The 18,897-nt window shown below is 37.1% G+C and overlaps 1 protein-coding gene across 1 annotated transcript in view; it reads left to right on the top strand.

The window, feature by feature from the left end:
- Positions 1–18,897, top strand: part of LOC149804259 (metalloprotease mig-17-like) — a 76,359-nt gene that overhangs the window by 22,427 nt on the left and 35,035 nt on the right. Inside the window, exons 2-3 of the mRNA XM_089932078.1 lie at positions 1,528–1,605; positions 13,416–13,476. Of these exons, the coding sequence (XP_089788204.1) occupies positions 1,528–1,605; positions 13,416–13,476 (139 nt within the window). The remainder of the gene's footprint in view (positions 1–1,527; positions 1,606–13,415; positions 13,477–18,897) is intronic.

Genomic DNA, 18,897 nt, shown 5'->3' with positions numbered 1-18,897 from the left:
TACAGTTATCTATCCATCCCTAGCAGTGCTACAAAAGAGTTTGATTAAATCTGTATGTAGTTTATTTGAAGACAAGACAACATTCTCTATTTTGAACTCCTTTGAAGAGATGCTGTCACGAATATGCCATTAGTCAAGTTCCCATGTAACTGTGTGATATCCTAAATAAATCAAACTTAGAAAAACTTTGAAAACGTGTACATTTTTAAAAAAAATCACATTTCAAGTGATAAACAAAATATAACTGAATGAATTATAAAACGGAACATGTTGCGGAAACCGAAATAAAGCTAAGTGCTAGGGCAGAGGTACTAAATTTCGGACCTACGTCTAATAATGCACTTGAAACATTTAAATGAGGATTTTAGTAGAAACAACAGTGTATACATTTTAAAGCGATTCGTATTGAGCAGAACATCGTCTGGTCTAGTAGAACAAAGCAATATACTAGATTAATGATTTAGGAGCTGACACAAACTTTTAGACTGTACGGACTGTATCGTAACCTTGATTCTTTAACTTTATAATTTATCTCCAGTTGATTACCAAACATTGTGCAGGCGTCATTCGGATATATAGATTCATTGGCGCTTGGCTCTTTACCTATGCACATATCTATCTCAGACAATGATTCAGAACAAAGTATGTTGACATGTGTTATCCATCTAAAAATCTGGGAGGATAATAAGACAATCATGCCATAATTTCATACAAGCGTCCATGAACTGGCATTGTCCATCTGTTTTCAGCTATTCGTCTTTGATGATGCAAACAAATAATGCCCTAGTAATGCCTGGTGAGGTCGAAAGAAAACTCAGAGAAGTATACTCACACATCATTAATGGCGTAAGTAATGAATACGTTGTCTTGGAAGACATTAACGTTCACACATCATTAATGGTGTAAGTAATGAATACGTTGTCTTGGAACACATTAACGTTCACACATCATTAATGGTGTAAGTAATGAATACGTTGTCTTGGAACACATTAACGTTCACACATCATTAATGGCGTAAGTAATGAATACGTTGTCTTGGAGCACATTAACGTCCTCTTAATTTACCTGCTTTACTTTTGTTTACAGGAAAAAGTAAACTACTTGGAATGGAACGAAGCTTAATCCCACATGACCTTAAATACTCTGTTGCCTCACCCAAAAAAAGAATATTTAAGAGTTACTTTTCTGCAACTGACCCGATAAACATGACTGTATTTTTTTATTTTAATTGAAACTATCCTGACGAGTTGCCTCTGTAATGTACACCAATCTGAAAAAGCAGCTAAAATAATCAAATTAGTAATGTTCGGTTTAGGGACGTTTCAACATTTGTTTTAAATTAAACACTCTTCGATATATTGATTATGATGTCTCCTTCTTTATATGTTCTGATTATTAGGATGTAAATTATATGTCCTGTTATTAATATATTTTTGTATGATTGTTTCTCTACTGCGAAAAGATTGTAAAGAATTTATAGCATTGTTTTTTAAGTGTTTATGTCAAGATTTATAATTTTGGTTGTAGGTAAACCTGCGATACAGTACAATAGAAGATCCTAGTATAGAAATCAATGTCACACTTCGTGAATTTTACATTTTACAGGTAGGAACATTTTGTAAATTTCGGATTGTTAATCCTCTATTACACAAACTAAAACAATCTACTTTTATTATGGATTGGGTTTGATGACTAGGGTGTCTTTGGATAGCCGAAATATCTGTAAAATTCTAGTTTAAATGTAACATGTCCTTCCGGCATTCAGAAATCTGGTATATCTGACCAAATAAGCATCTCTTCTATCAAATATTATAATTCCGTTTTTCATGTTAATGAAAATGGTAAATGGTAAGCTTTGTACAAGTTACAAATACTTGTACACGGTTTATTACAACTGATAAATCTCTAATAATTGCCACTGTAACTGAGTCAGTGCCAGAATCTATAACAATGCATTGTCATATCATTCACTAAAAACAATATAATGATAGTTTCACTGAGTAAACTCTAAGGCCCTCCGACAAACTTTCGTCAACTAGAAATACAAACTTTGTTTAATTCAAACGAGTTTAGGGGATCATGCCGTGTGTAACTTTGGGATTCTTCCTAATAGAAAGATTCTGGCCAGATTTAAAAATCTATAACAATTTATATCAAAACAATTAACAGAACAAACCGTAATCGGTGGTATTTAGTGAGAAAAGCAGAAACCATCTTGGGCAATATGATATTAACAACAAATATATTGTGGCTAAAATAAATGTAAAGAAAGACACCATCTTTAGAGTATTTGAACAATATCTCAAATGCAAGACTTTGTTTTGAACGATATCTCAGAATATCAGACAGGATACTAACACATGTTTCAGCATTTCATATGAAACTGAAAATGGTCCAGCATATTATTTGCATATTATGCCTAAAAATTATTACATGAAGGTATTAAATGAAGATTATTGGATATTGTTCCTACCTTATGGTCTTGAACCAAGTAACAGAAATAGGTATAGCCAGCAAGTTTAGTAAAACTTAAATTCATATTTTAATTCTCTAAGTTACAAATTGAAAATTTAATTCAAAATTACAATAATGGTAATTAAATCCAAAAGAATCCTAAAGGTTTTATCACAAATCCAGACGAAAAGACTGCCCTGAATGAATTCCAGGTTTTGAAATTGGTCAAGTACCAGTGGCCTTGAATGTTCTGAAGTGGCAACGTTCTTGTTGTGTCACCGGTTCCTTTGTCCAGAACTACTTTGAATGAATACAAAATAATCAGAAAATATTTATTAATCCAAAACAGATCACTTTGTAAATCAAAACAAACTGAAGCAAATAAATTCTCTCTTATTAAATTTCAACACAACAATAAATGCTTCTGCAGACTGAGAAAGAAAAAAAAAACAGTAATATGAATAGTATTAGGATTAAAGAATATTTCATTTCTTTTTCCTTTTAAAAATTGATACGATTCATGTCGCATATCGTCACCTGTCCAATCCCGCAACTTAACCTAACCAAAATGAAAACATTTTTGTGATCTAGAATTCATATCCATATAAGCAACATATTGTAGTAAATTTAGAGTATGTGCACTTGGTTATAGTGCCCCGTTTTAAGCAATTCTTAGATTTGTGTGATTACTTGTTTGATTATTGGAATTCGGCGCCATGGAAATATTCCTGGCCCGAACTAATGAGCTAATGAATAGGAGCAAACGTCACGGAGTGAAGTGTTAGTGTGTTTCCATGATGTCCCGGTTCACTAGTAGTGAATTCCGACCAAAACCGAACGAATGTCCCTGTCGTAAAATAGTACATATTAAAATCTAGTGGTATACATTGGTAGCGTGACTGCAAGGACAGTACTTACGGTATTAAACCGGTAAATTACAGAAGGGAATAAATAAAAAGGGACTTGACAGACACCGTTTATGTCGCCATGTGGGCGAATATGGTGCAGTTATATCGGCGAAATGTGCCTGGAAAGCATACATTGACTGGCCTAAGGTGGCGGAGTTAAAATAGTTCCCATTGTTAGGGAGTACTCATATATGTTCTAAGGCGTGAACGGTTGGTGGTACGGAAACATAATGAAGCCAAAACACGCAGATGTACGGTTGATAGATAGTTGACAGTTTGGTTTATCTGTGGTCTTGCATCAATTAGAGGAAAATTTAGGTATAGAATGGACACATCGGGCTTTCGGATTTACAACTGAGGTTGTATGGAAGTCTTTGGAAAGTAGGGGAAACTTATGACTTCTAGCGAGAATCGCGCCAGGGTTCGACAACCGCTAGGTCAAGTAAATACCCGTGTGCGTGTAACAAGATGTATAGCTTTACAGCTATTTTTTAGCTTTTAAATGATCATTATGTTAAGATATAATCTACAATGATGGACAAAGAATAGGTATGTAATATTTTGTTGACACATAATCATTATAATCTACAATCTTGGACACAAATTAAACACATTTTAGATATACATAACAATGCATGTACATATTGCCTAAACATGACTAAATAAGCGCATTCATGTATATCTTGTTGAAAATTACTTAGATGAATTCATTAATTTCTAAATTGCATAAACAGTACTAGATGAATGAATTCAGGTATATATTGCCTAAATAGTATTAGATGAAGGCATACATGTATAGATTATCTTAACTGGTTAGATTTCTGCCGATGCGAGTATATCAAGTGCAGTAAAATAGTTCCCAACAATTATCCCCATTTCTAGCATATTTTATGATTTTCTACGGTCATACTACTAAATAACTATTTTAATTTCACCTAAACTCAATTATTTGCCCCCAAAAATTGTTTTATATGTGGTTTTGGGGCACTTCCATTGTCAGATATTCATATTTTAGAGATGCGCAGTTCTGCACATTGTTATGATTTTCAAGTTTGGATGTAAGTAAACCTTGCACGTAGTCCTAAATCCCATAATGTCTAAAACTAGCAGAACTTGTGAAATTGGATCTGGAACCACCTATTGTAAGGTAACCTGTAGGATTCACATCGACGTGTAAGTACTAATTAATTTGCTAAGAAATAAATTTGGACACATACGCACTCGCTCCCCTTTCACTCTTGTCACTATTCGTTTGATTTTAACAATAAATTAGAAATCGAATCGAAAGAATTGCTATATCCTTCGTCGATTGTTTTAATTTTTGCTTATTTGAATGTAACTAGCGTTTGACAGTTAATGAATCATTTTTCCATTTTGCTTCCTATTTTTATAAAGAGGATGGAAGACTTCAGACACATAAATTCAGTGGTGGAGAATGTTCACGGAATCTATACAGTTGATGTTTCCAAATACATGTATGACCTTGCGCTCTGGACGTCTGTACACAGCAGTTTCAGCGACCATGTAATGCTCTTTTCGAGGTAAGTGTGTGTAAAACAATTACAACCGTACGTGTCTGTTTTATAATAACTAAGGGTGTAATGTGCCCCACATAACGCCCAGACTATTTTGCAAACTACTTAATGAATAATCGCCAATACCAATGTGCCATATGTTCTCTTTAAAGCTTAACAGCTTGTATTAACGTTGTAGCCTATTGCATAATACATCTACTTTTGTCTACAGAGGTTTAATTAATTAACTTCGATACATACTTTGTAATGTTGACAATTATCTATATCAAATCTAAACGTAACTTTCAAGTTCAGATATCCATATCTCATGTGATTCGTGCTACAGTAGATGTGGGTAAGAGTTTAAACTGTCTTCAAGGTATCACAAGTCATTCAAATTATAATGTTTAACATGTTGAGGGAACTTCCTTTTTATGAACCACATTGTATTGTTCTCAATGACGCTACGTAATACGTTTAGTTTCTTACGTCCTAAGGAATATAATATATCGAGTCCTAGGTATTATAGAATTTCATAAGATCTTTAAATTTTTCAAAGCCTAGAATCAACTTCATAAGATTTATTTCACGATAAGAGTAATGTTTAGTGCATTCTTTCTTTTCTATGGCAACACAGCTTACTCCCATTAAACTGGCAATGATCCCTCATTGACTAACAGCTCGTGTTAGATTTGTCAGTTGAACAAAATGGCACAGAGGTGCAGGACACGGACTTTACCAACATGTTATTATTATTATCATTATTATTATTATTATTATTATTACTGATGTTAACTGTGTCAATATTTATTATCATTCTAAATTATTTTAATGCAAGAAACTCTGTCAATTCCTTGAGTTGCATCATCACCAAGGATACGAAAAGGCCTACCTGCATTACAACCATGCCGTTTAAACTTATTCTTCCAAGGCAAATCCAGACTGGTTTTTGGTACACCAGATTGCACATTTTTTCAATATTGAGAACTTCCATCATATATAAAAGTAATGCTTGGAGAAGGAAAGGTAATCATAATATATTACAATCACCAGTGTTGATTTGCTTAATAGCTGTGTCATATTCTGCTATGGTGTAAGAAGTCACATAGAGCCAGAAGGAAATGCAAAGAATTTCTATGTTAAGCAGACTTCTGTGCCACTTTACCCCCTCATATGACAGCCCATCTGTCTCCACTCTAACCCCTCCTATGACAGCCAATCTGTCCCCACTCTACCCCCTCCTATGACAGCGCATCTCTCCCCACCCTACCTCCTCCTATGACAGCTGTAATAACCTACATTTAGGGAGTGATGTATGCATGCGTATATACGGTAAACACTATTCATACAAGCCGTCCAATTCGGTCTGGATTTCTTTTAAAAATTATAAATCAGTGCATTATCAGTGAATTGCTCAAATGAGTTGACATTACTATTTTCTAGGATCCTGTGTTTTATTTACTTGTCGATTAATAGTTAGCTGGTATAGTCTACGTGTTTTTGTGATAGCGAAAATAGGGAGTATCATGCCGGCGGCTGGCATCCTTGATAATTCGATTAATGCCTATTTCTAGTTAACCGCTTAAGACTGTACACTACATACTCAATGTGTTTATACTCCCTGATATTTCATTTGTATATGTCATCGCATTTAAGTTTGTTTTTCCTCTTCTTTATTTCTTTGGTACATATAACTGTTGACTACCCTTTCATGCGGTCTACCTCGGTAATATTGTAAGAGTGCATAACACGGTTTCCGAACCATTGCTATGAGCGACAGACTAACACGGTATGTGCCGCGAAATACAAAACTGATTTTTTTCTTCTTTTTCTATTTTTACTTATGGAAATTCAATCGCAATGTAGCAATGTGTAAAATATCCAGCGGGTAATTTCCATAAATAATCACTGTGAAAATTAACTAAATATACACATGCAATACTAGGGCATGCTGGTTTGAATATTCCAACAAGGATTGTGGGTTTTGTGGGCGTTGTGGGTTTTGTGGGTATTGTGGGTTTTGTGAGCGTTGTGGGTATTGTGGGTTTTGTGGGTATTGTGGGTTTTGTGGGCGTTGTGGGTATTGTGGGTTTTGTGGGTTTTGTCAGGAGTATATAAGGCTTTGTGGGCTGCTTGAGAGAGTTTATTCAGCTAGCAGCCATCAAACTAGGTACATCACAGTTATTGTGAATTTTATTTTTTATTTTTTTTTTATTTTGTTTTGTTTAGTTTATTAGAGAATTATGTAACTTTAGGCAATATTTTGGACAGTCACTATTTTTATTTAAGTACAAATCAATTTTTATTTAAGTTATTTTTTTTTTAATTATTTTAATTCCTTTCTCTCTTCCAAATTATACACGTTCTAGTCATTTCTAATTTATTTTACAAGCAAAATAGATATTGTTTAATCATTTGTTATTTGAAGTTCAGTTATATGGTCAAGTGAGTACTGTCGTGACAGACCAATATTTTTATTCATTTCTTTATTTATTTTCTTTATTTAATTAGTTTTATGAAGCTAAAGACATACAGAACAGTTTCGCTACATTACAAATATATAATTCCTTTTTCTTAAATTATAGGTCCAACATCGTTCTTAATGAAATAAAATGTCTAAGTCATTGTGAATGTTTTCCTCACAGACTTGACATTCTAAATTCAATTCAACAATACTTGATTATTCTAACAATCTAAACAATGTAAGTTATGTGTCTATTTTATAATTTGTTTGTTTTCTAAGTCACTGTGAGTGTTTTCTTCACAGACTTGACATTCTAAATTCAATTCAACAATATTTGATTATGCTAGCAATCTATAAAACATAAGTTATGTGTCTATTTTATAATTTATTAGTTGTCTAAGTCACTGTGAGTGTTTTCCTCACAGACTTGACATTCTAAATTCAATTCAACAATACTTGATTATGCTAGCAATCTATAAAACATAAGTTATGTGTCTATTTTATCATTTATTAGTTGTCTAAGTCACTGTGAGTGTTTTCCTCCCCGACCTTACAGCCAATTTACTTCCATTTATACCAATTCACTTCAAATAAGTATTAAGCTATGGTTAAGGTGTAACGTCAAGCAAGTGTTTTCCTTTCAGATTTTTACATTTCACAATTACAATCAAGTCATAGTCTAATATAATTATCATTCATCAGAAGAAATAATATAATGAACTAATAGTATAGTGCTAATGTGTACCCTGACCTTGCCTGAAATTATCATATGCCATACTGTACCGCCAAACAATGACAGTATTTAGGCTTAGTACAAAAACAACAAGACTGGCATGGTTATGAACTGACTTTATTCGCTGTTTCTTAATAAAGGAATCATCTTGTGTTATGGTTGAAAAGAAATCAAGAGTTCCAGTTTACTCCATTCTCCCCCTCTTTAGTCAGCTGATATGAAGCATACTCATCCCTGGTGCGATACTCTAAGATAGTATTATCAGGACCTAGCTCGGCCGTTACACAGCCCATCTCTCCCCACTCTACTTCTTCCTATGAAGCCCATCTCTCCCCACTCTACCCCTTCCTATGACAGCCCATCTATATAAAATGCTTCTAAATTTCGTGCTCTGCTTGGTATTTCGTTTTAGTTTTATTTTCATCCATTATGGCATTCGTTTAATCGGAGTGGCGTTTTCATTGTACTTGGATTTCGCAAGCAACTTGGAATTTCACTAATTGTAAAACCCACAAAATATTTATCAGTAGTAACTGAGATTTGTTAATCAGTATCACCGTAGTCTCAAAGGTACAAACCCCTAAAGGAGACAATGTACAAGATGCCATTTTCACGAATATTTAACCATGCATCAGTGGCTTAGGTGGTAGACTTTGTTTTCATTTCTTTGTCCAAAATGTTGTGCAATTCATAATTATGTATTAAATTTTAATATGAGCATTGGGCCATAAGCATGAGTATGTTCATGTCATTGTTTTGGTATGGCAAACTATGCCACAAATATGCAGAAAGGGGTACTATTCTGCTCGTGCCACGCCAGGTAATAGTTTTAGAAAGTCCTGCTCCGATTTTTCTGGCAATATTTGTTAATATGCTAAAGTAAAATTACAGATATGACATGTATGATGGTACCACTGGTGTAGTTGCGAACGGTATGTTAACTCTCTCTCTCTCTCTCTCTCTCTCTCTCTCTCTCTCTCTCTCTCTCTCTCTCTGGTACAACAAATAATTCGGCGTAACAAATATGTCCCACAAATGTCAAAATGTGAAATACATAACACGGATATAATTATTGTTTTAAAGTAAGTATCGTTTCAAACTAATGGCATGCAAAGATCTCTGACAACTTAGTTTTTTCATAAATCTTTTCAAACAGTACAACATACTATATCGTTCTAGATATTCAAGGTTTAAAATGTTTTTTCCTATCACGCAAGGAATCTCTAAATGTTCTCCTTCTGTTTTATCGGTTATTATTTTGAAGTTTAAAACAGCTGTCCTTTTCTATAAAATACAAAGTAGAATTTGTACCGGGCCCGACTCACGACTTTCGTCATCGTTACAGTTCTAATTAACACATATTATCATTTCTTTGAATGAGTAATTTAGATTGTAAAAACATAATTATGCCATATACTGTATTGCGACAGATCGTATAGCATGACGCTACTGATGCCATATATTGTATTCCGACAGATCGTATAGCATGACGCTACTGATGCCATATATTGTATTCCGACAGATCGTATAGCATGACGCTACTGATGCCATATGCCGTATTCCGACAGATCGTATAGCATGACGCTACTGATGCCATATACTGCATTCCGACAGATCGTATAGCATGACGCTACTTATGCCATATACTGTATTCCGACAGATCGTATAGCATGACGCTACTGTAACCATATACTGTATTTATAGGTTACTGCATTTGTATGGGAAAATATGAACGAGTTTTGGAATGGAATACTGCACGACCTTGGGAGTGCAGTATATCCTTCCGACAAAACGAGTTCATATTTTCCCAAACAAATGCAGTAACCTTTTTATTATATGCTCATTTTTTTAATTCTACCTAAGGTTTAATTATATAAACAAAATACACTACAAGAAGCAATTTAAATGAATGAATGCCGTATTCCAAACTAAATACACAAGCACACATTTGTCATTACATAATGACATCATTATTAATGCGCACATAACTCCGCCCAGATAAATTTGAACTTAGTCGCGCGCTCGACATAACTTTCGAAAGAAAATGGCGTGTCTAGTTAAAATTGAAATGTGCAGTGATATTTTGAATGAATGCGCATTGCAACAACTTTTCCATTTGATCTGGAATGAATATAATTTGGTATTTTGTTTCGATTCGACGAAAGTTTGTGATTTTGGACTGGATTCATCTGTGCAAATTATACATGAAATACATTGGATTGAAGTGGCGCCGGAGAAGCGTGTTTACATCTGCAAATGTGTATCTGTTTCTGTCACGAATGTTTGAAATCATAATGTGGGAAAAATATAAAGTCTTTCAATTGCAATTATCAAAAAGACGCTATGGAATTTAATGCTTATTTCATTTTGAATGCAGTAAGGAGGATGCACTTGCACTTATCATCGAAATTATAGCAGAATTTCGAAATGTGTAATCCAGATCGAAAGCCTATGACATGGCTCATGTAATTCGGATTTGCAGAATTAAGAAAATACATTTTGAGGAAACTCAGATTGTAAAACTGTAAGTGTTTCTCTTTACGCACATTTGTGCATCAGGGACGCACGCTGGAGAAAATTGACGCACACATTTTGTTGCCGTGCGTTTTTTTGACGCAAGGGATTCGCATAATGAGATCAGGATTTATTTAATATCCAATGCGTTGTACGAAGGGTGGCGTCGTGTATAATTCAAGCTTAGGCATTGACTGGTTGCGCGCTTTGGTTACTCCCTGTGTTGGGCTCTTATATTCCTATAGCGGAGTGGAACGCAAGGAACATACGAAATAAGGAACCAGACTAGCATAGGCAATGTTATGACGGAGTAGCTTCCCCTAATCTCCCGAGCTCTCACGCGATTTCCATTGAGCTCAGCAAGATGTCATCTTGATGTTTAACCTCAATGCTTGTTGTACTAGAAAGTGATCTCCAGATTAAAACGTTGTGCACTAAAAATCATTAGTGAAGAAAGTGAAGGAAGCAGAACAGAAAAGTAACGGTGGATCTAACTTTAATGAAAAATGGAAAAAATAATTCCCTTGACTGAAACGCGGCACATCCATTAGGATTACCGGTGTGACTTCTGATAGCGTGATTGCGAAGACGGCAAAAGTGAATAATCCTTTTGTGACAGAGTTTAAGAATTGTAACAGATCTGCCCTCGGTCGCCACAAAACATCTGGAGAACACATTATAACCCAAGACATTCTTTCACAACAAATAAATCAGTAAACTTGCCGAGACAAATGCGTTTATTTAGATTACACAGTCGAGGGGGTCATTGCAGATTTTGTTGGTTTTTAACTTTGCTGCAATAAAAGAAAGACCGTAAAGTTCAAGCGTAACTTATTAGAAGCAAGATGAATCATTAGTCTCCTTGATTTTTGGATAAATTTGTTCTAGGACGAAGTACAATGAAACCGATGATAGTACACATTTTATGACAGGCAGTAAATTGACTGCCATTCAGTTAAAAAGATTTATTAGGTTTTTTGCATTGGCTTGTATGTAATATGTTGGTCTATACTATTGCTTCAAAAATATTATAAGGAGACTGTTAAAAGTACGATTTTAAAAGAAAAATGAACTAATTAAAGTATTCTTTGAATGGACAATGCATTTGTTTCCTAATTGTGCATGTTGGTTTATTTGTATATTTATAGAGAGAGAGAGAGTATGTTGTGCCAGTTGCAATATCCTATTTCAAGCTGAAACAGTATGTATCGGATGAAAATGTGTCAGTATATTTTTGACCACCACATTTTTTATTTGACCCCCAGTTCTGACACCAAGGTTTTTTTTACCCTCAGTTTTACACCCCTGGGGGATACATTGCTGAAAGTATATTTTATTTTGCCATTCTTATCACCAGCTAAAGAAGAGAGTATATGACTTGTCACTTTTATGTTATTTGTAAGGACCTTATCGTCCGTCTGTTACACAATGTAGCTATCCTAAATCCGTAACATTGTATCAACGCGGAATGTGCCAAAACAGCTGAGGTTTTTTGCAGTCCACTAAACATGTTTTAGTTCATTCAGAAATAAAATTTAAACAACAACAACGTAAAGAGCCTCTTACGCGAGTGTACATGATTTGTGTACAAATTAAAAGTGCTGGCGTCTGCGTCCATTGTTTGTTTACAATAGAAAGTAGTTCCTTTATACACATGAATGCTATATGTGTATTGTCGCGCGAGTTCAGTATCGGGTAATATTCAACGATTCTGGCAATGTAAAGTTAAAAGGGAAACAAATGAGCATATAATAATGCGACAGATAGTATAGCATGACGCTACTGATGCCATATACTGTATTGCAACAGATCGTATAGCATGACGCTACTGACACGTCTAAAGAGCCATAACCATTAGGTGAAGTCGATAAAAAGGCACTTGTCTTTGCCAAAATATGCTATACTGCAACTTTACAGTTAATCAATCAGAACATCATTTGCAGGTGGTCTTTATAGTGTTGTTGTTGTTGTTGTTATTAGTGTAGGGTTTAGCGCCACTTTCAGCACACGATACATGGCGGCTAGTATTAATGGTGGAGGAAGAATCCGGGAAAACCCCGGAAAAAAACCAATGACCCACGAGAAGCTACTGGCGAGCTTTCTCACAAACCCACACTGGCCAAATCCCAGACTCGAACCCAGGTCGCTAGTAGAGGACTGATATTAAATAAGGACTAACAAAATTTGAGATGGTCAGGATTTGGATGTACAAGTACAGTTAAAACAAATGTACAGAGACCAAATACATAGGCAGTAGTGAAAGGGAGCTATACAGCGAAAATGGGACGATACATTGCAGACCCCTTTGGGCTTGTATAGTGACAAGATTTATAGCGACAATGGGAAAATACAGGTAAGGTGACGTCACAGTACTGAAGATAGCTAACAATGTAGCAAGATTCTGACCTCAATCAGGACCAAAGAGCGGGAACAAACCCTAGAAAGTTTTGACGGGACAGAGTCAAAGATAACACATACAACAGAAAACATACAAACACCAACAACTTTACAAGCGACTAAGAATTTATTAGGCAAAAGAGCAAATCTTCTCGAGGCATATCAGTGGCCCTAAAAAAGGGCCTTTCGGTTCGTCTTCTTCTCTCATTTTCTCCAGTTCTTCCATCATCTCCTCACTTTCTCGATGATTCCTTTCTTTTTCTTTTCTGCATCTGGAACCCAATCAGGATGTCCCATCAATCTATATTTTTCCTGCGTATTCATCCACTTTTCATTCAGTTTTTCAAAATCCTCTTTTTTATTTCCGTTTCGAGTATCAAAGTCACAGTATTCAAGCAAACGAACAGGGAATGAATATTTGTCTTTCACAGGTTCATTTCGATGAGGGTGGGGTGAAATCAGCAGGAGTTTACTCAGTTTTGGATGACATCCGTAGGGTGTTAGCTGCATGGTGTCACGTGAATAATGACATCCAACATGAAAACTAGTAAAGAGTTTACGATAAAGAGTGGCATCGGTTTCGCATCCGTCAGGTTTGACACGTAAAGCATCCCTTTCCATGGTAGGTATTGTAGTAGTAGTAGTCATAGAAATGTCCCCATGATGTGGTACTGCATCGCTGAGGTCACAACGTGCAGCATCGCTCTCCTCGCCAGCCACAGCATCGCAATCCACCTGAGAATCCACAAACTTGAATGATGTCTGTTTTAAAGGATTCTTCTTTCTTGCTTGATTTTGGTAGTGACAATGATCTATCGGTATTGGACGTTGTCTCTTTTTATATACTGGTCAATATCGACGTGTCCGTACGGCAAAGTGAAGTGGCTGGAAAGCCGAACTCTCTTCTGGTGCACGATTTGATAGACTCTTTCCAAAGGCCAACATACAGTTTCGTGTGTGGGTATACGTACAATCTTGTGCGGTTCGTAGGTTGTTGCTTTAAAGTTTCCATCCTGTTCAGACTGCAAAGCTTCTTTCAGTACTCCAAAGTTCACCACTCGACTGGTGCGATAATTGAGAGTCAATCCTTTCACTTTACACTCCGTTTGAACTTCTCCTTGTTTGACCCGGTATTCGTAGCTGTAATGTTTAGGACCGCCACTAGCAAAACTTAGAATCTTGCCGGGGTGTTCGTCTGTCCAGGCTCTTGAACGGTCTATTTTTATTTCAGGATGACGTTGACCCAGGCGATCGATGTAGATGAAACTGTCAGTGTCAAACTACAGGACGCGATCACCTAACAGTTCTAAAGCTTCGTACAATTTTAAGCGAGCATGGGCTGTCACGTAGGCCGCAATGATAACATTTCCAAATTCGTCGGCTTCTTCAAAGTCCAGTTCTTCTTCGTAATTGACCGAAATCAAATCCTCACGAACGACGTCCACGTCTTTCATCTATTTGATTTTGTCGTAAATCATCTGTAAGTAGCGGGAAGGTTCTGTCAAATACTCTGTCTTGGGTAAACACGGTCGTTGTGACATTTTACCCCACAAGCAATTAACATCACTTTGGCAAACGATCGCCTTCCTTCGTTTTTCTCTACGTGGTCTAAAGTTATGCCTTCCTGCTCCCATTATTTCTCTTTGAATTTCGTTTGGTCTTTGGGAGTGTAACACCAGAAAAGATAGCAGTTGACTTCTTGTTTCAGTTTCATAATAGCATCCACGTAGTCTCAGAAAATACCTTTATGGGTCTACTCGCCCTGTATTATTGTACTCTCTTGGGAAAGTGGTAAATTTCGTACATTTCTAACAGTTGATATCCCAGGTCCAGAGCTTTACACATTTCCACGTTGACCCACTTTCCCGTTAAGGCGCGTTTTTCCCGAGTGTGCTGACAAGGATGGTCTCGGTTCCATGTTTCGGCACAAGTACGGCACATGGGAGACATAAATACGGAATGGTACACGTCCGTGGGAGGCAAGACTTTGCACTTGATCAATCCTTCATATTGTTGAACGTTGCCCAGATCGATGCGTTCCATAAGCAATCGCGGGTGCGGGAACGCGACGCAATTTGTACACGTATGGAAACAGCGAACACACATCCAAGTATATTAGTTCTTCTCATTTCTCTTCATCAGCGTGGTAAAGCAAACAGGTGGCATTCGTCCGTCCTCCGTACAAACTATTAAGCGGGTTTAGTTGGTCCACCAGCTTGAAACTTTTGACGATGCGTTTAAACTCATCATTCGGTTTTCAAACGGTGATCGTACTCATGTTTCCACATTTACACTATACGGTACGATGGTCTTTTCGACTTCTCCGTTTGGGAATGTTAAATCCATTTGTCTTCCTTGTCGCACAAATATTGTAGCAAGCGTAGGCTTTGAGCGAGTATTGACGTTTGACAAAGTTGGTCGTTTGAGGCCTGATGACAGCCAGGGTGATTTCAGGCATGAATCGTCTGTGGTACACTAAGGAATAGGTTTTGGCGGTGGTGCGGGCTTCTTACAAAGGATCGATTCCTCCGTGTTCCATGAATAATACTCGAATATTTCCACAGCAACGCCGTTAAATGTCCACGTCCGAAGGACAATACTTTAACATTTCTTCCTGAACGTCGAAGGGGTCCGAGGCGTCAGTCTGGTACCAAGTGTAGAAAGCTATCCCTTCTTAGGTTCGCATGTTGTCGTGGTCGTAGTAGTGATCCTCAGGCAAATGGGGTAGAACGGCGTGTTGATTGGCTTCGGTATTGAAAAAGTGAGGAAATAGTCTTTGACCATTCCTGTCGTTCAAAACGTTTTAGGCATTCAACTCAATGGCATGGCCAAGTAACTCCTCGAATATTTTAAACTGTACTTGACCCACTTGCATAAATGATTTTGGCTCCGTTTAAAGTCACTTTTGGACGTTCGGTACTTTGTTCCGAATTTTATCTCAAAAAATGTTCCATTGTATTCTGAGCAATTGTGAGCCATTACCGTGACATGGCGATGACAATCTCCGTAACGTTCGATGTCCTCTTGACTCCACGTATCGTCGATGGGGTCTAAGATCCATTTGGCAAAATCGGCCAGCGTGTTCGGTCCCTGAAAGATATTTTTACGTTCTCCAGGAATCTTGCTGCATTGAGGGCCATGACTAAAGATAGACTCTTGGATGCACTTCTCACACGCTCGGTGAGCCATGCAGATATTAGGAATGTGACTGCCGGTCTCTTGCATGCATTTGAAATCGAAAGAGATGAAATTCCCTTTCTTCTGGTCATCTTCCTCCTCTTGTTTGGAATGGTACTTTTTAATGTAGCATTTGTGTTCGAAGTCCACGATTTGGTGACAAATGTGACATTGTTGTTTCATTGAACATACGTGTACCTTGGCATTGTTGACACGTATGACTTGTCCACAAGTAGGGCACAATTTCAGGAGTTGACAAGCACTTTTCTGCTGTGAACCTTGCGTCTTTAGATGATTTTGGTAACAGACAGGGCTAACAAAAGTGCACTGACAAGCTGGGCAATGCACTCTTTCTTGTCTTTCGTCTCAACAGGGTTGAGAGGCCCAACATCCTGAACATTTCGATCCACAATGCTTGTTTTGCTTTCGTTTGTTATAGCCATTGTCACATTTCTCGCAGTAATAACTGTATCCCAAGAATGCGGTGATACTGGTGATGGCAACGAATTGTTCATCGTGATAATAGACGTAAATGTATTTTCCGTCTTTGAAATCTTTGCCTCGAAACAATAGAGGTCCGCGCACTTCATGAAGGTGTACTTTCAAGGTGTAGCTCGGAGCCAGGACGTATTGCAATTTTTGCATTTCAGGAATGCCACATGATGTGTCTTTGCTGTGACAGGAGTCCTGCTTATCTTCGCCGTTTGGCTCGGTCCGATTTTTTAATCGTTTTTCAGGCTATTTTCCAGTCTAACGTTTCGTTTGGTTGTCAAAATGCGCTAAGGAACAACAGGAGCAAGAAGACGAGAGGGTTACGAACAGGCAGAAAAGATGTACCCTCCCCAAAAAAAGAATCCAGACCGAAAAAAAAGGGAAGAAAAGAAGGAGAGAAACTGAGGAAGAAGAAGAGGAAAGCTGTGAAACTGAAGAAATTGAAGAAAGAAAAAAAACAGAGACAGTGAAAAATAGACACAGAAGAAGTCTATGAACTTTCTAAAGTCTTGTGCTGTGATATTGAATTGCAAAATTTCTACCAGAATAGACCAGGCAGAAAAAGTAAGCGTCTCTTATGTTTGATTTGTTAGAAAAAGAACCTACACTCGCGCACTCACTCACACACACACGTACATCATGGGTACAAAAGAGATTTTGAGTTTAAATTGATTTTGTCAGTTGAAATAATATCCCTTTTCGTGAGAAGAGTGTGGCCCTGAAAAGGACAGTTAGGTACCCTCCCTAAAGGAAGAATCCAGACAAAGATAAAAGAAAAGAAAAGAAGGAGAGAAAGAGAGGAAGAAGAAGGGTAAAATGCTGTGAAACTGAAGAAATTGAAGAAAGAAAAAAAAACAGAGACAGTGAACAAAAGACACAGAAGAAGTCTATGAACATTTTAATGTCTTGTGTTGTGATATTGAATTGCAAAATTTGTACCAGAATAGACCGGGCAGAAAAAGCAAACGCCTCTTAGGTTTGATTTTTTAGAATAAGATTCTACACTCGCGCACTCACTCTCACACACACGTACATCATGGGTACAAAAGGGATTTTGGGTTTTAATTGATTTTGTCAATTGAAATAATATCCCTTTTTGAGAGAAGTGAGTGGCCCTGAAAATGACCGTTAGGTATTTGTTTGTTTAAAATAACAAACTCAGGAACGTGACGTAATCAGTTTTAACTGCCTTAAGTCTTTGCCACGGCCAAAGCCTACATATAGACTGGCTGCTGTCGACGATGATTTGGTAGAAATCACTAGGGGTGGTATCGCAGGCGTAGTAATAGGGTTGGGTTGCTTGGCTCTGGAAGGTATCTTTCTTTTGGGTCGCATTAAAGAAGTCTGATACATTTGTTTCAGACTCCTCAACTCTGCCAAAATGTCTAAGAGCACCGCAACCATTTGATTTTCACTGTCCTCCTTCTCTCTTAGACCTTGTTTGTTCTCAGCTGCTTCTTCTTCTTGTCATTTCCTTCTTCTTGCATCTTCTTCTTGCTGTTACTGTTGAAGGAGGAAAGCTCGTTCTGCTTCTGTTCGCTGTTGTAAAAATGTATATAATTCTTCTTTCTGTCTCTGTTTAATGTCCTTGACGTGTGGAAAAGAAGGAGAAGGTGGCGAAGGTACTAGTATCGGAACAAATTATTGCGAAGAAGAAAGAAAATTTATTAAATCCCAATTACAATCGCCCTATTATGGAAAGTAGGACTGTTTTGACTTTGTTAGCCGCTGCTATGCCATCGCTTCTCATCTCCACGGCTGGTGCCCCCCCCCCCTTCATCGTTTTCTTAGTTTCCGTCATGTTTGAAAACATGGATTCACTACGCACAGGCGCTAGCGCACCTATATATGGAATGTGATGTCACAGACAACTCTCTTCGGATTGGAAGACAGACGAAAAACTGTGACTGAATTTTGCAACACATGTTGGGATTGGTTTATAAATTCAATCCGTTTCGATCCGCTCCTGCACTATAAATAACCCTGTTCAGTACATTCCTTACACCTGTTCTCGTCTCAAGATGTGGACAAGCATAGAATCATCTACTCTCGTATTGATAATACTCTTCCGTACAGGCTAACCAATGCATGTCAGATCATCATGGACAATCATCCGGATCACTGATACGAGCGTTTGGAAAAGAAGAATTTATGTGGAGAGGCAAGGCTGCCTGAAGAGTGTTATCATCTACTGACAAGAAGTCAGAATACGTTTGAGGAATAGAAGAAGACTGATGCAATGCC

The sequence above is a fragment of the Sinohyriopsis cumingii genome, chromosome 2 (genome assembly GCF_028554795.1).
Source record: "Sinohyriopsis cumingii isolate HCF-2022 chromosome 2, ASM2855479v2, whole genome shotgun sequence".
NCBI lineage: Eukaryota > Metazoa > Mollusca > Bivalvia > Unionida > Unionidae > Sinohyriopsis > Sinohyriopsis cumingii.
The sequence above is the reverse complement of the archived record's forward strand: the minus strand, read 5'-3'. Positions and strand labels throughout refer to the sequence as shown.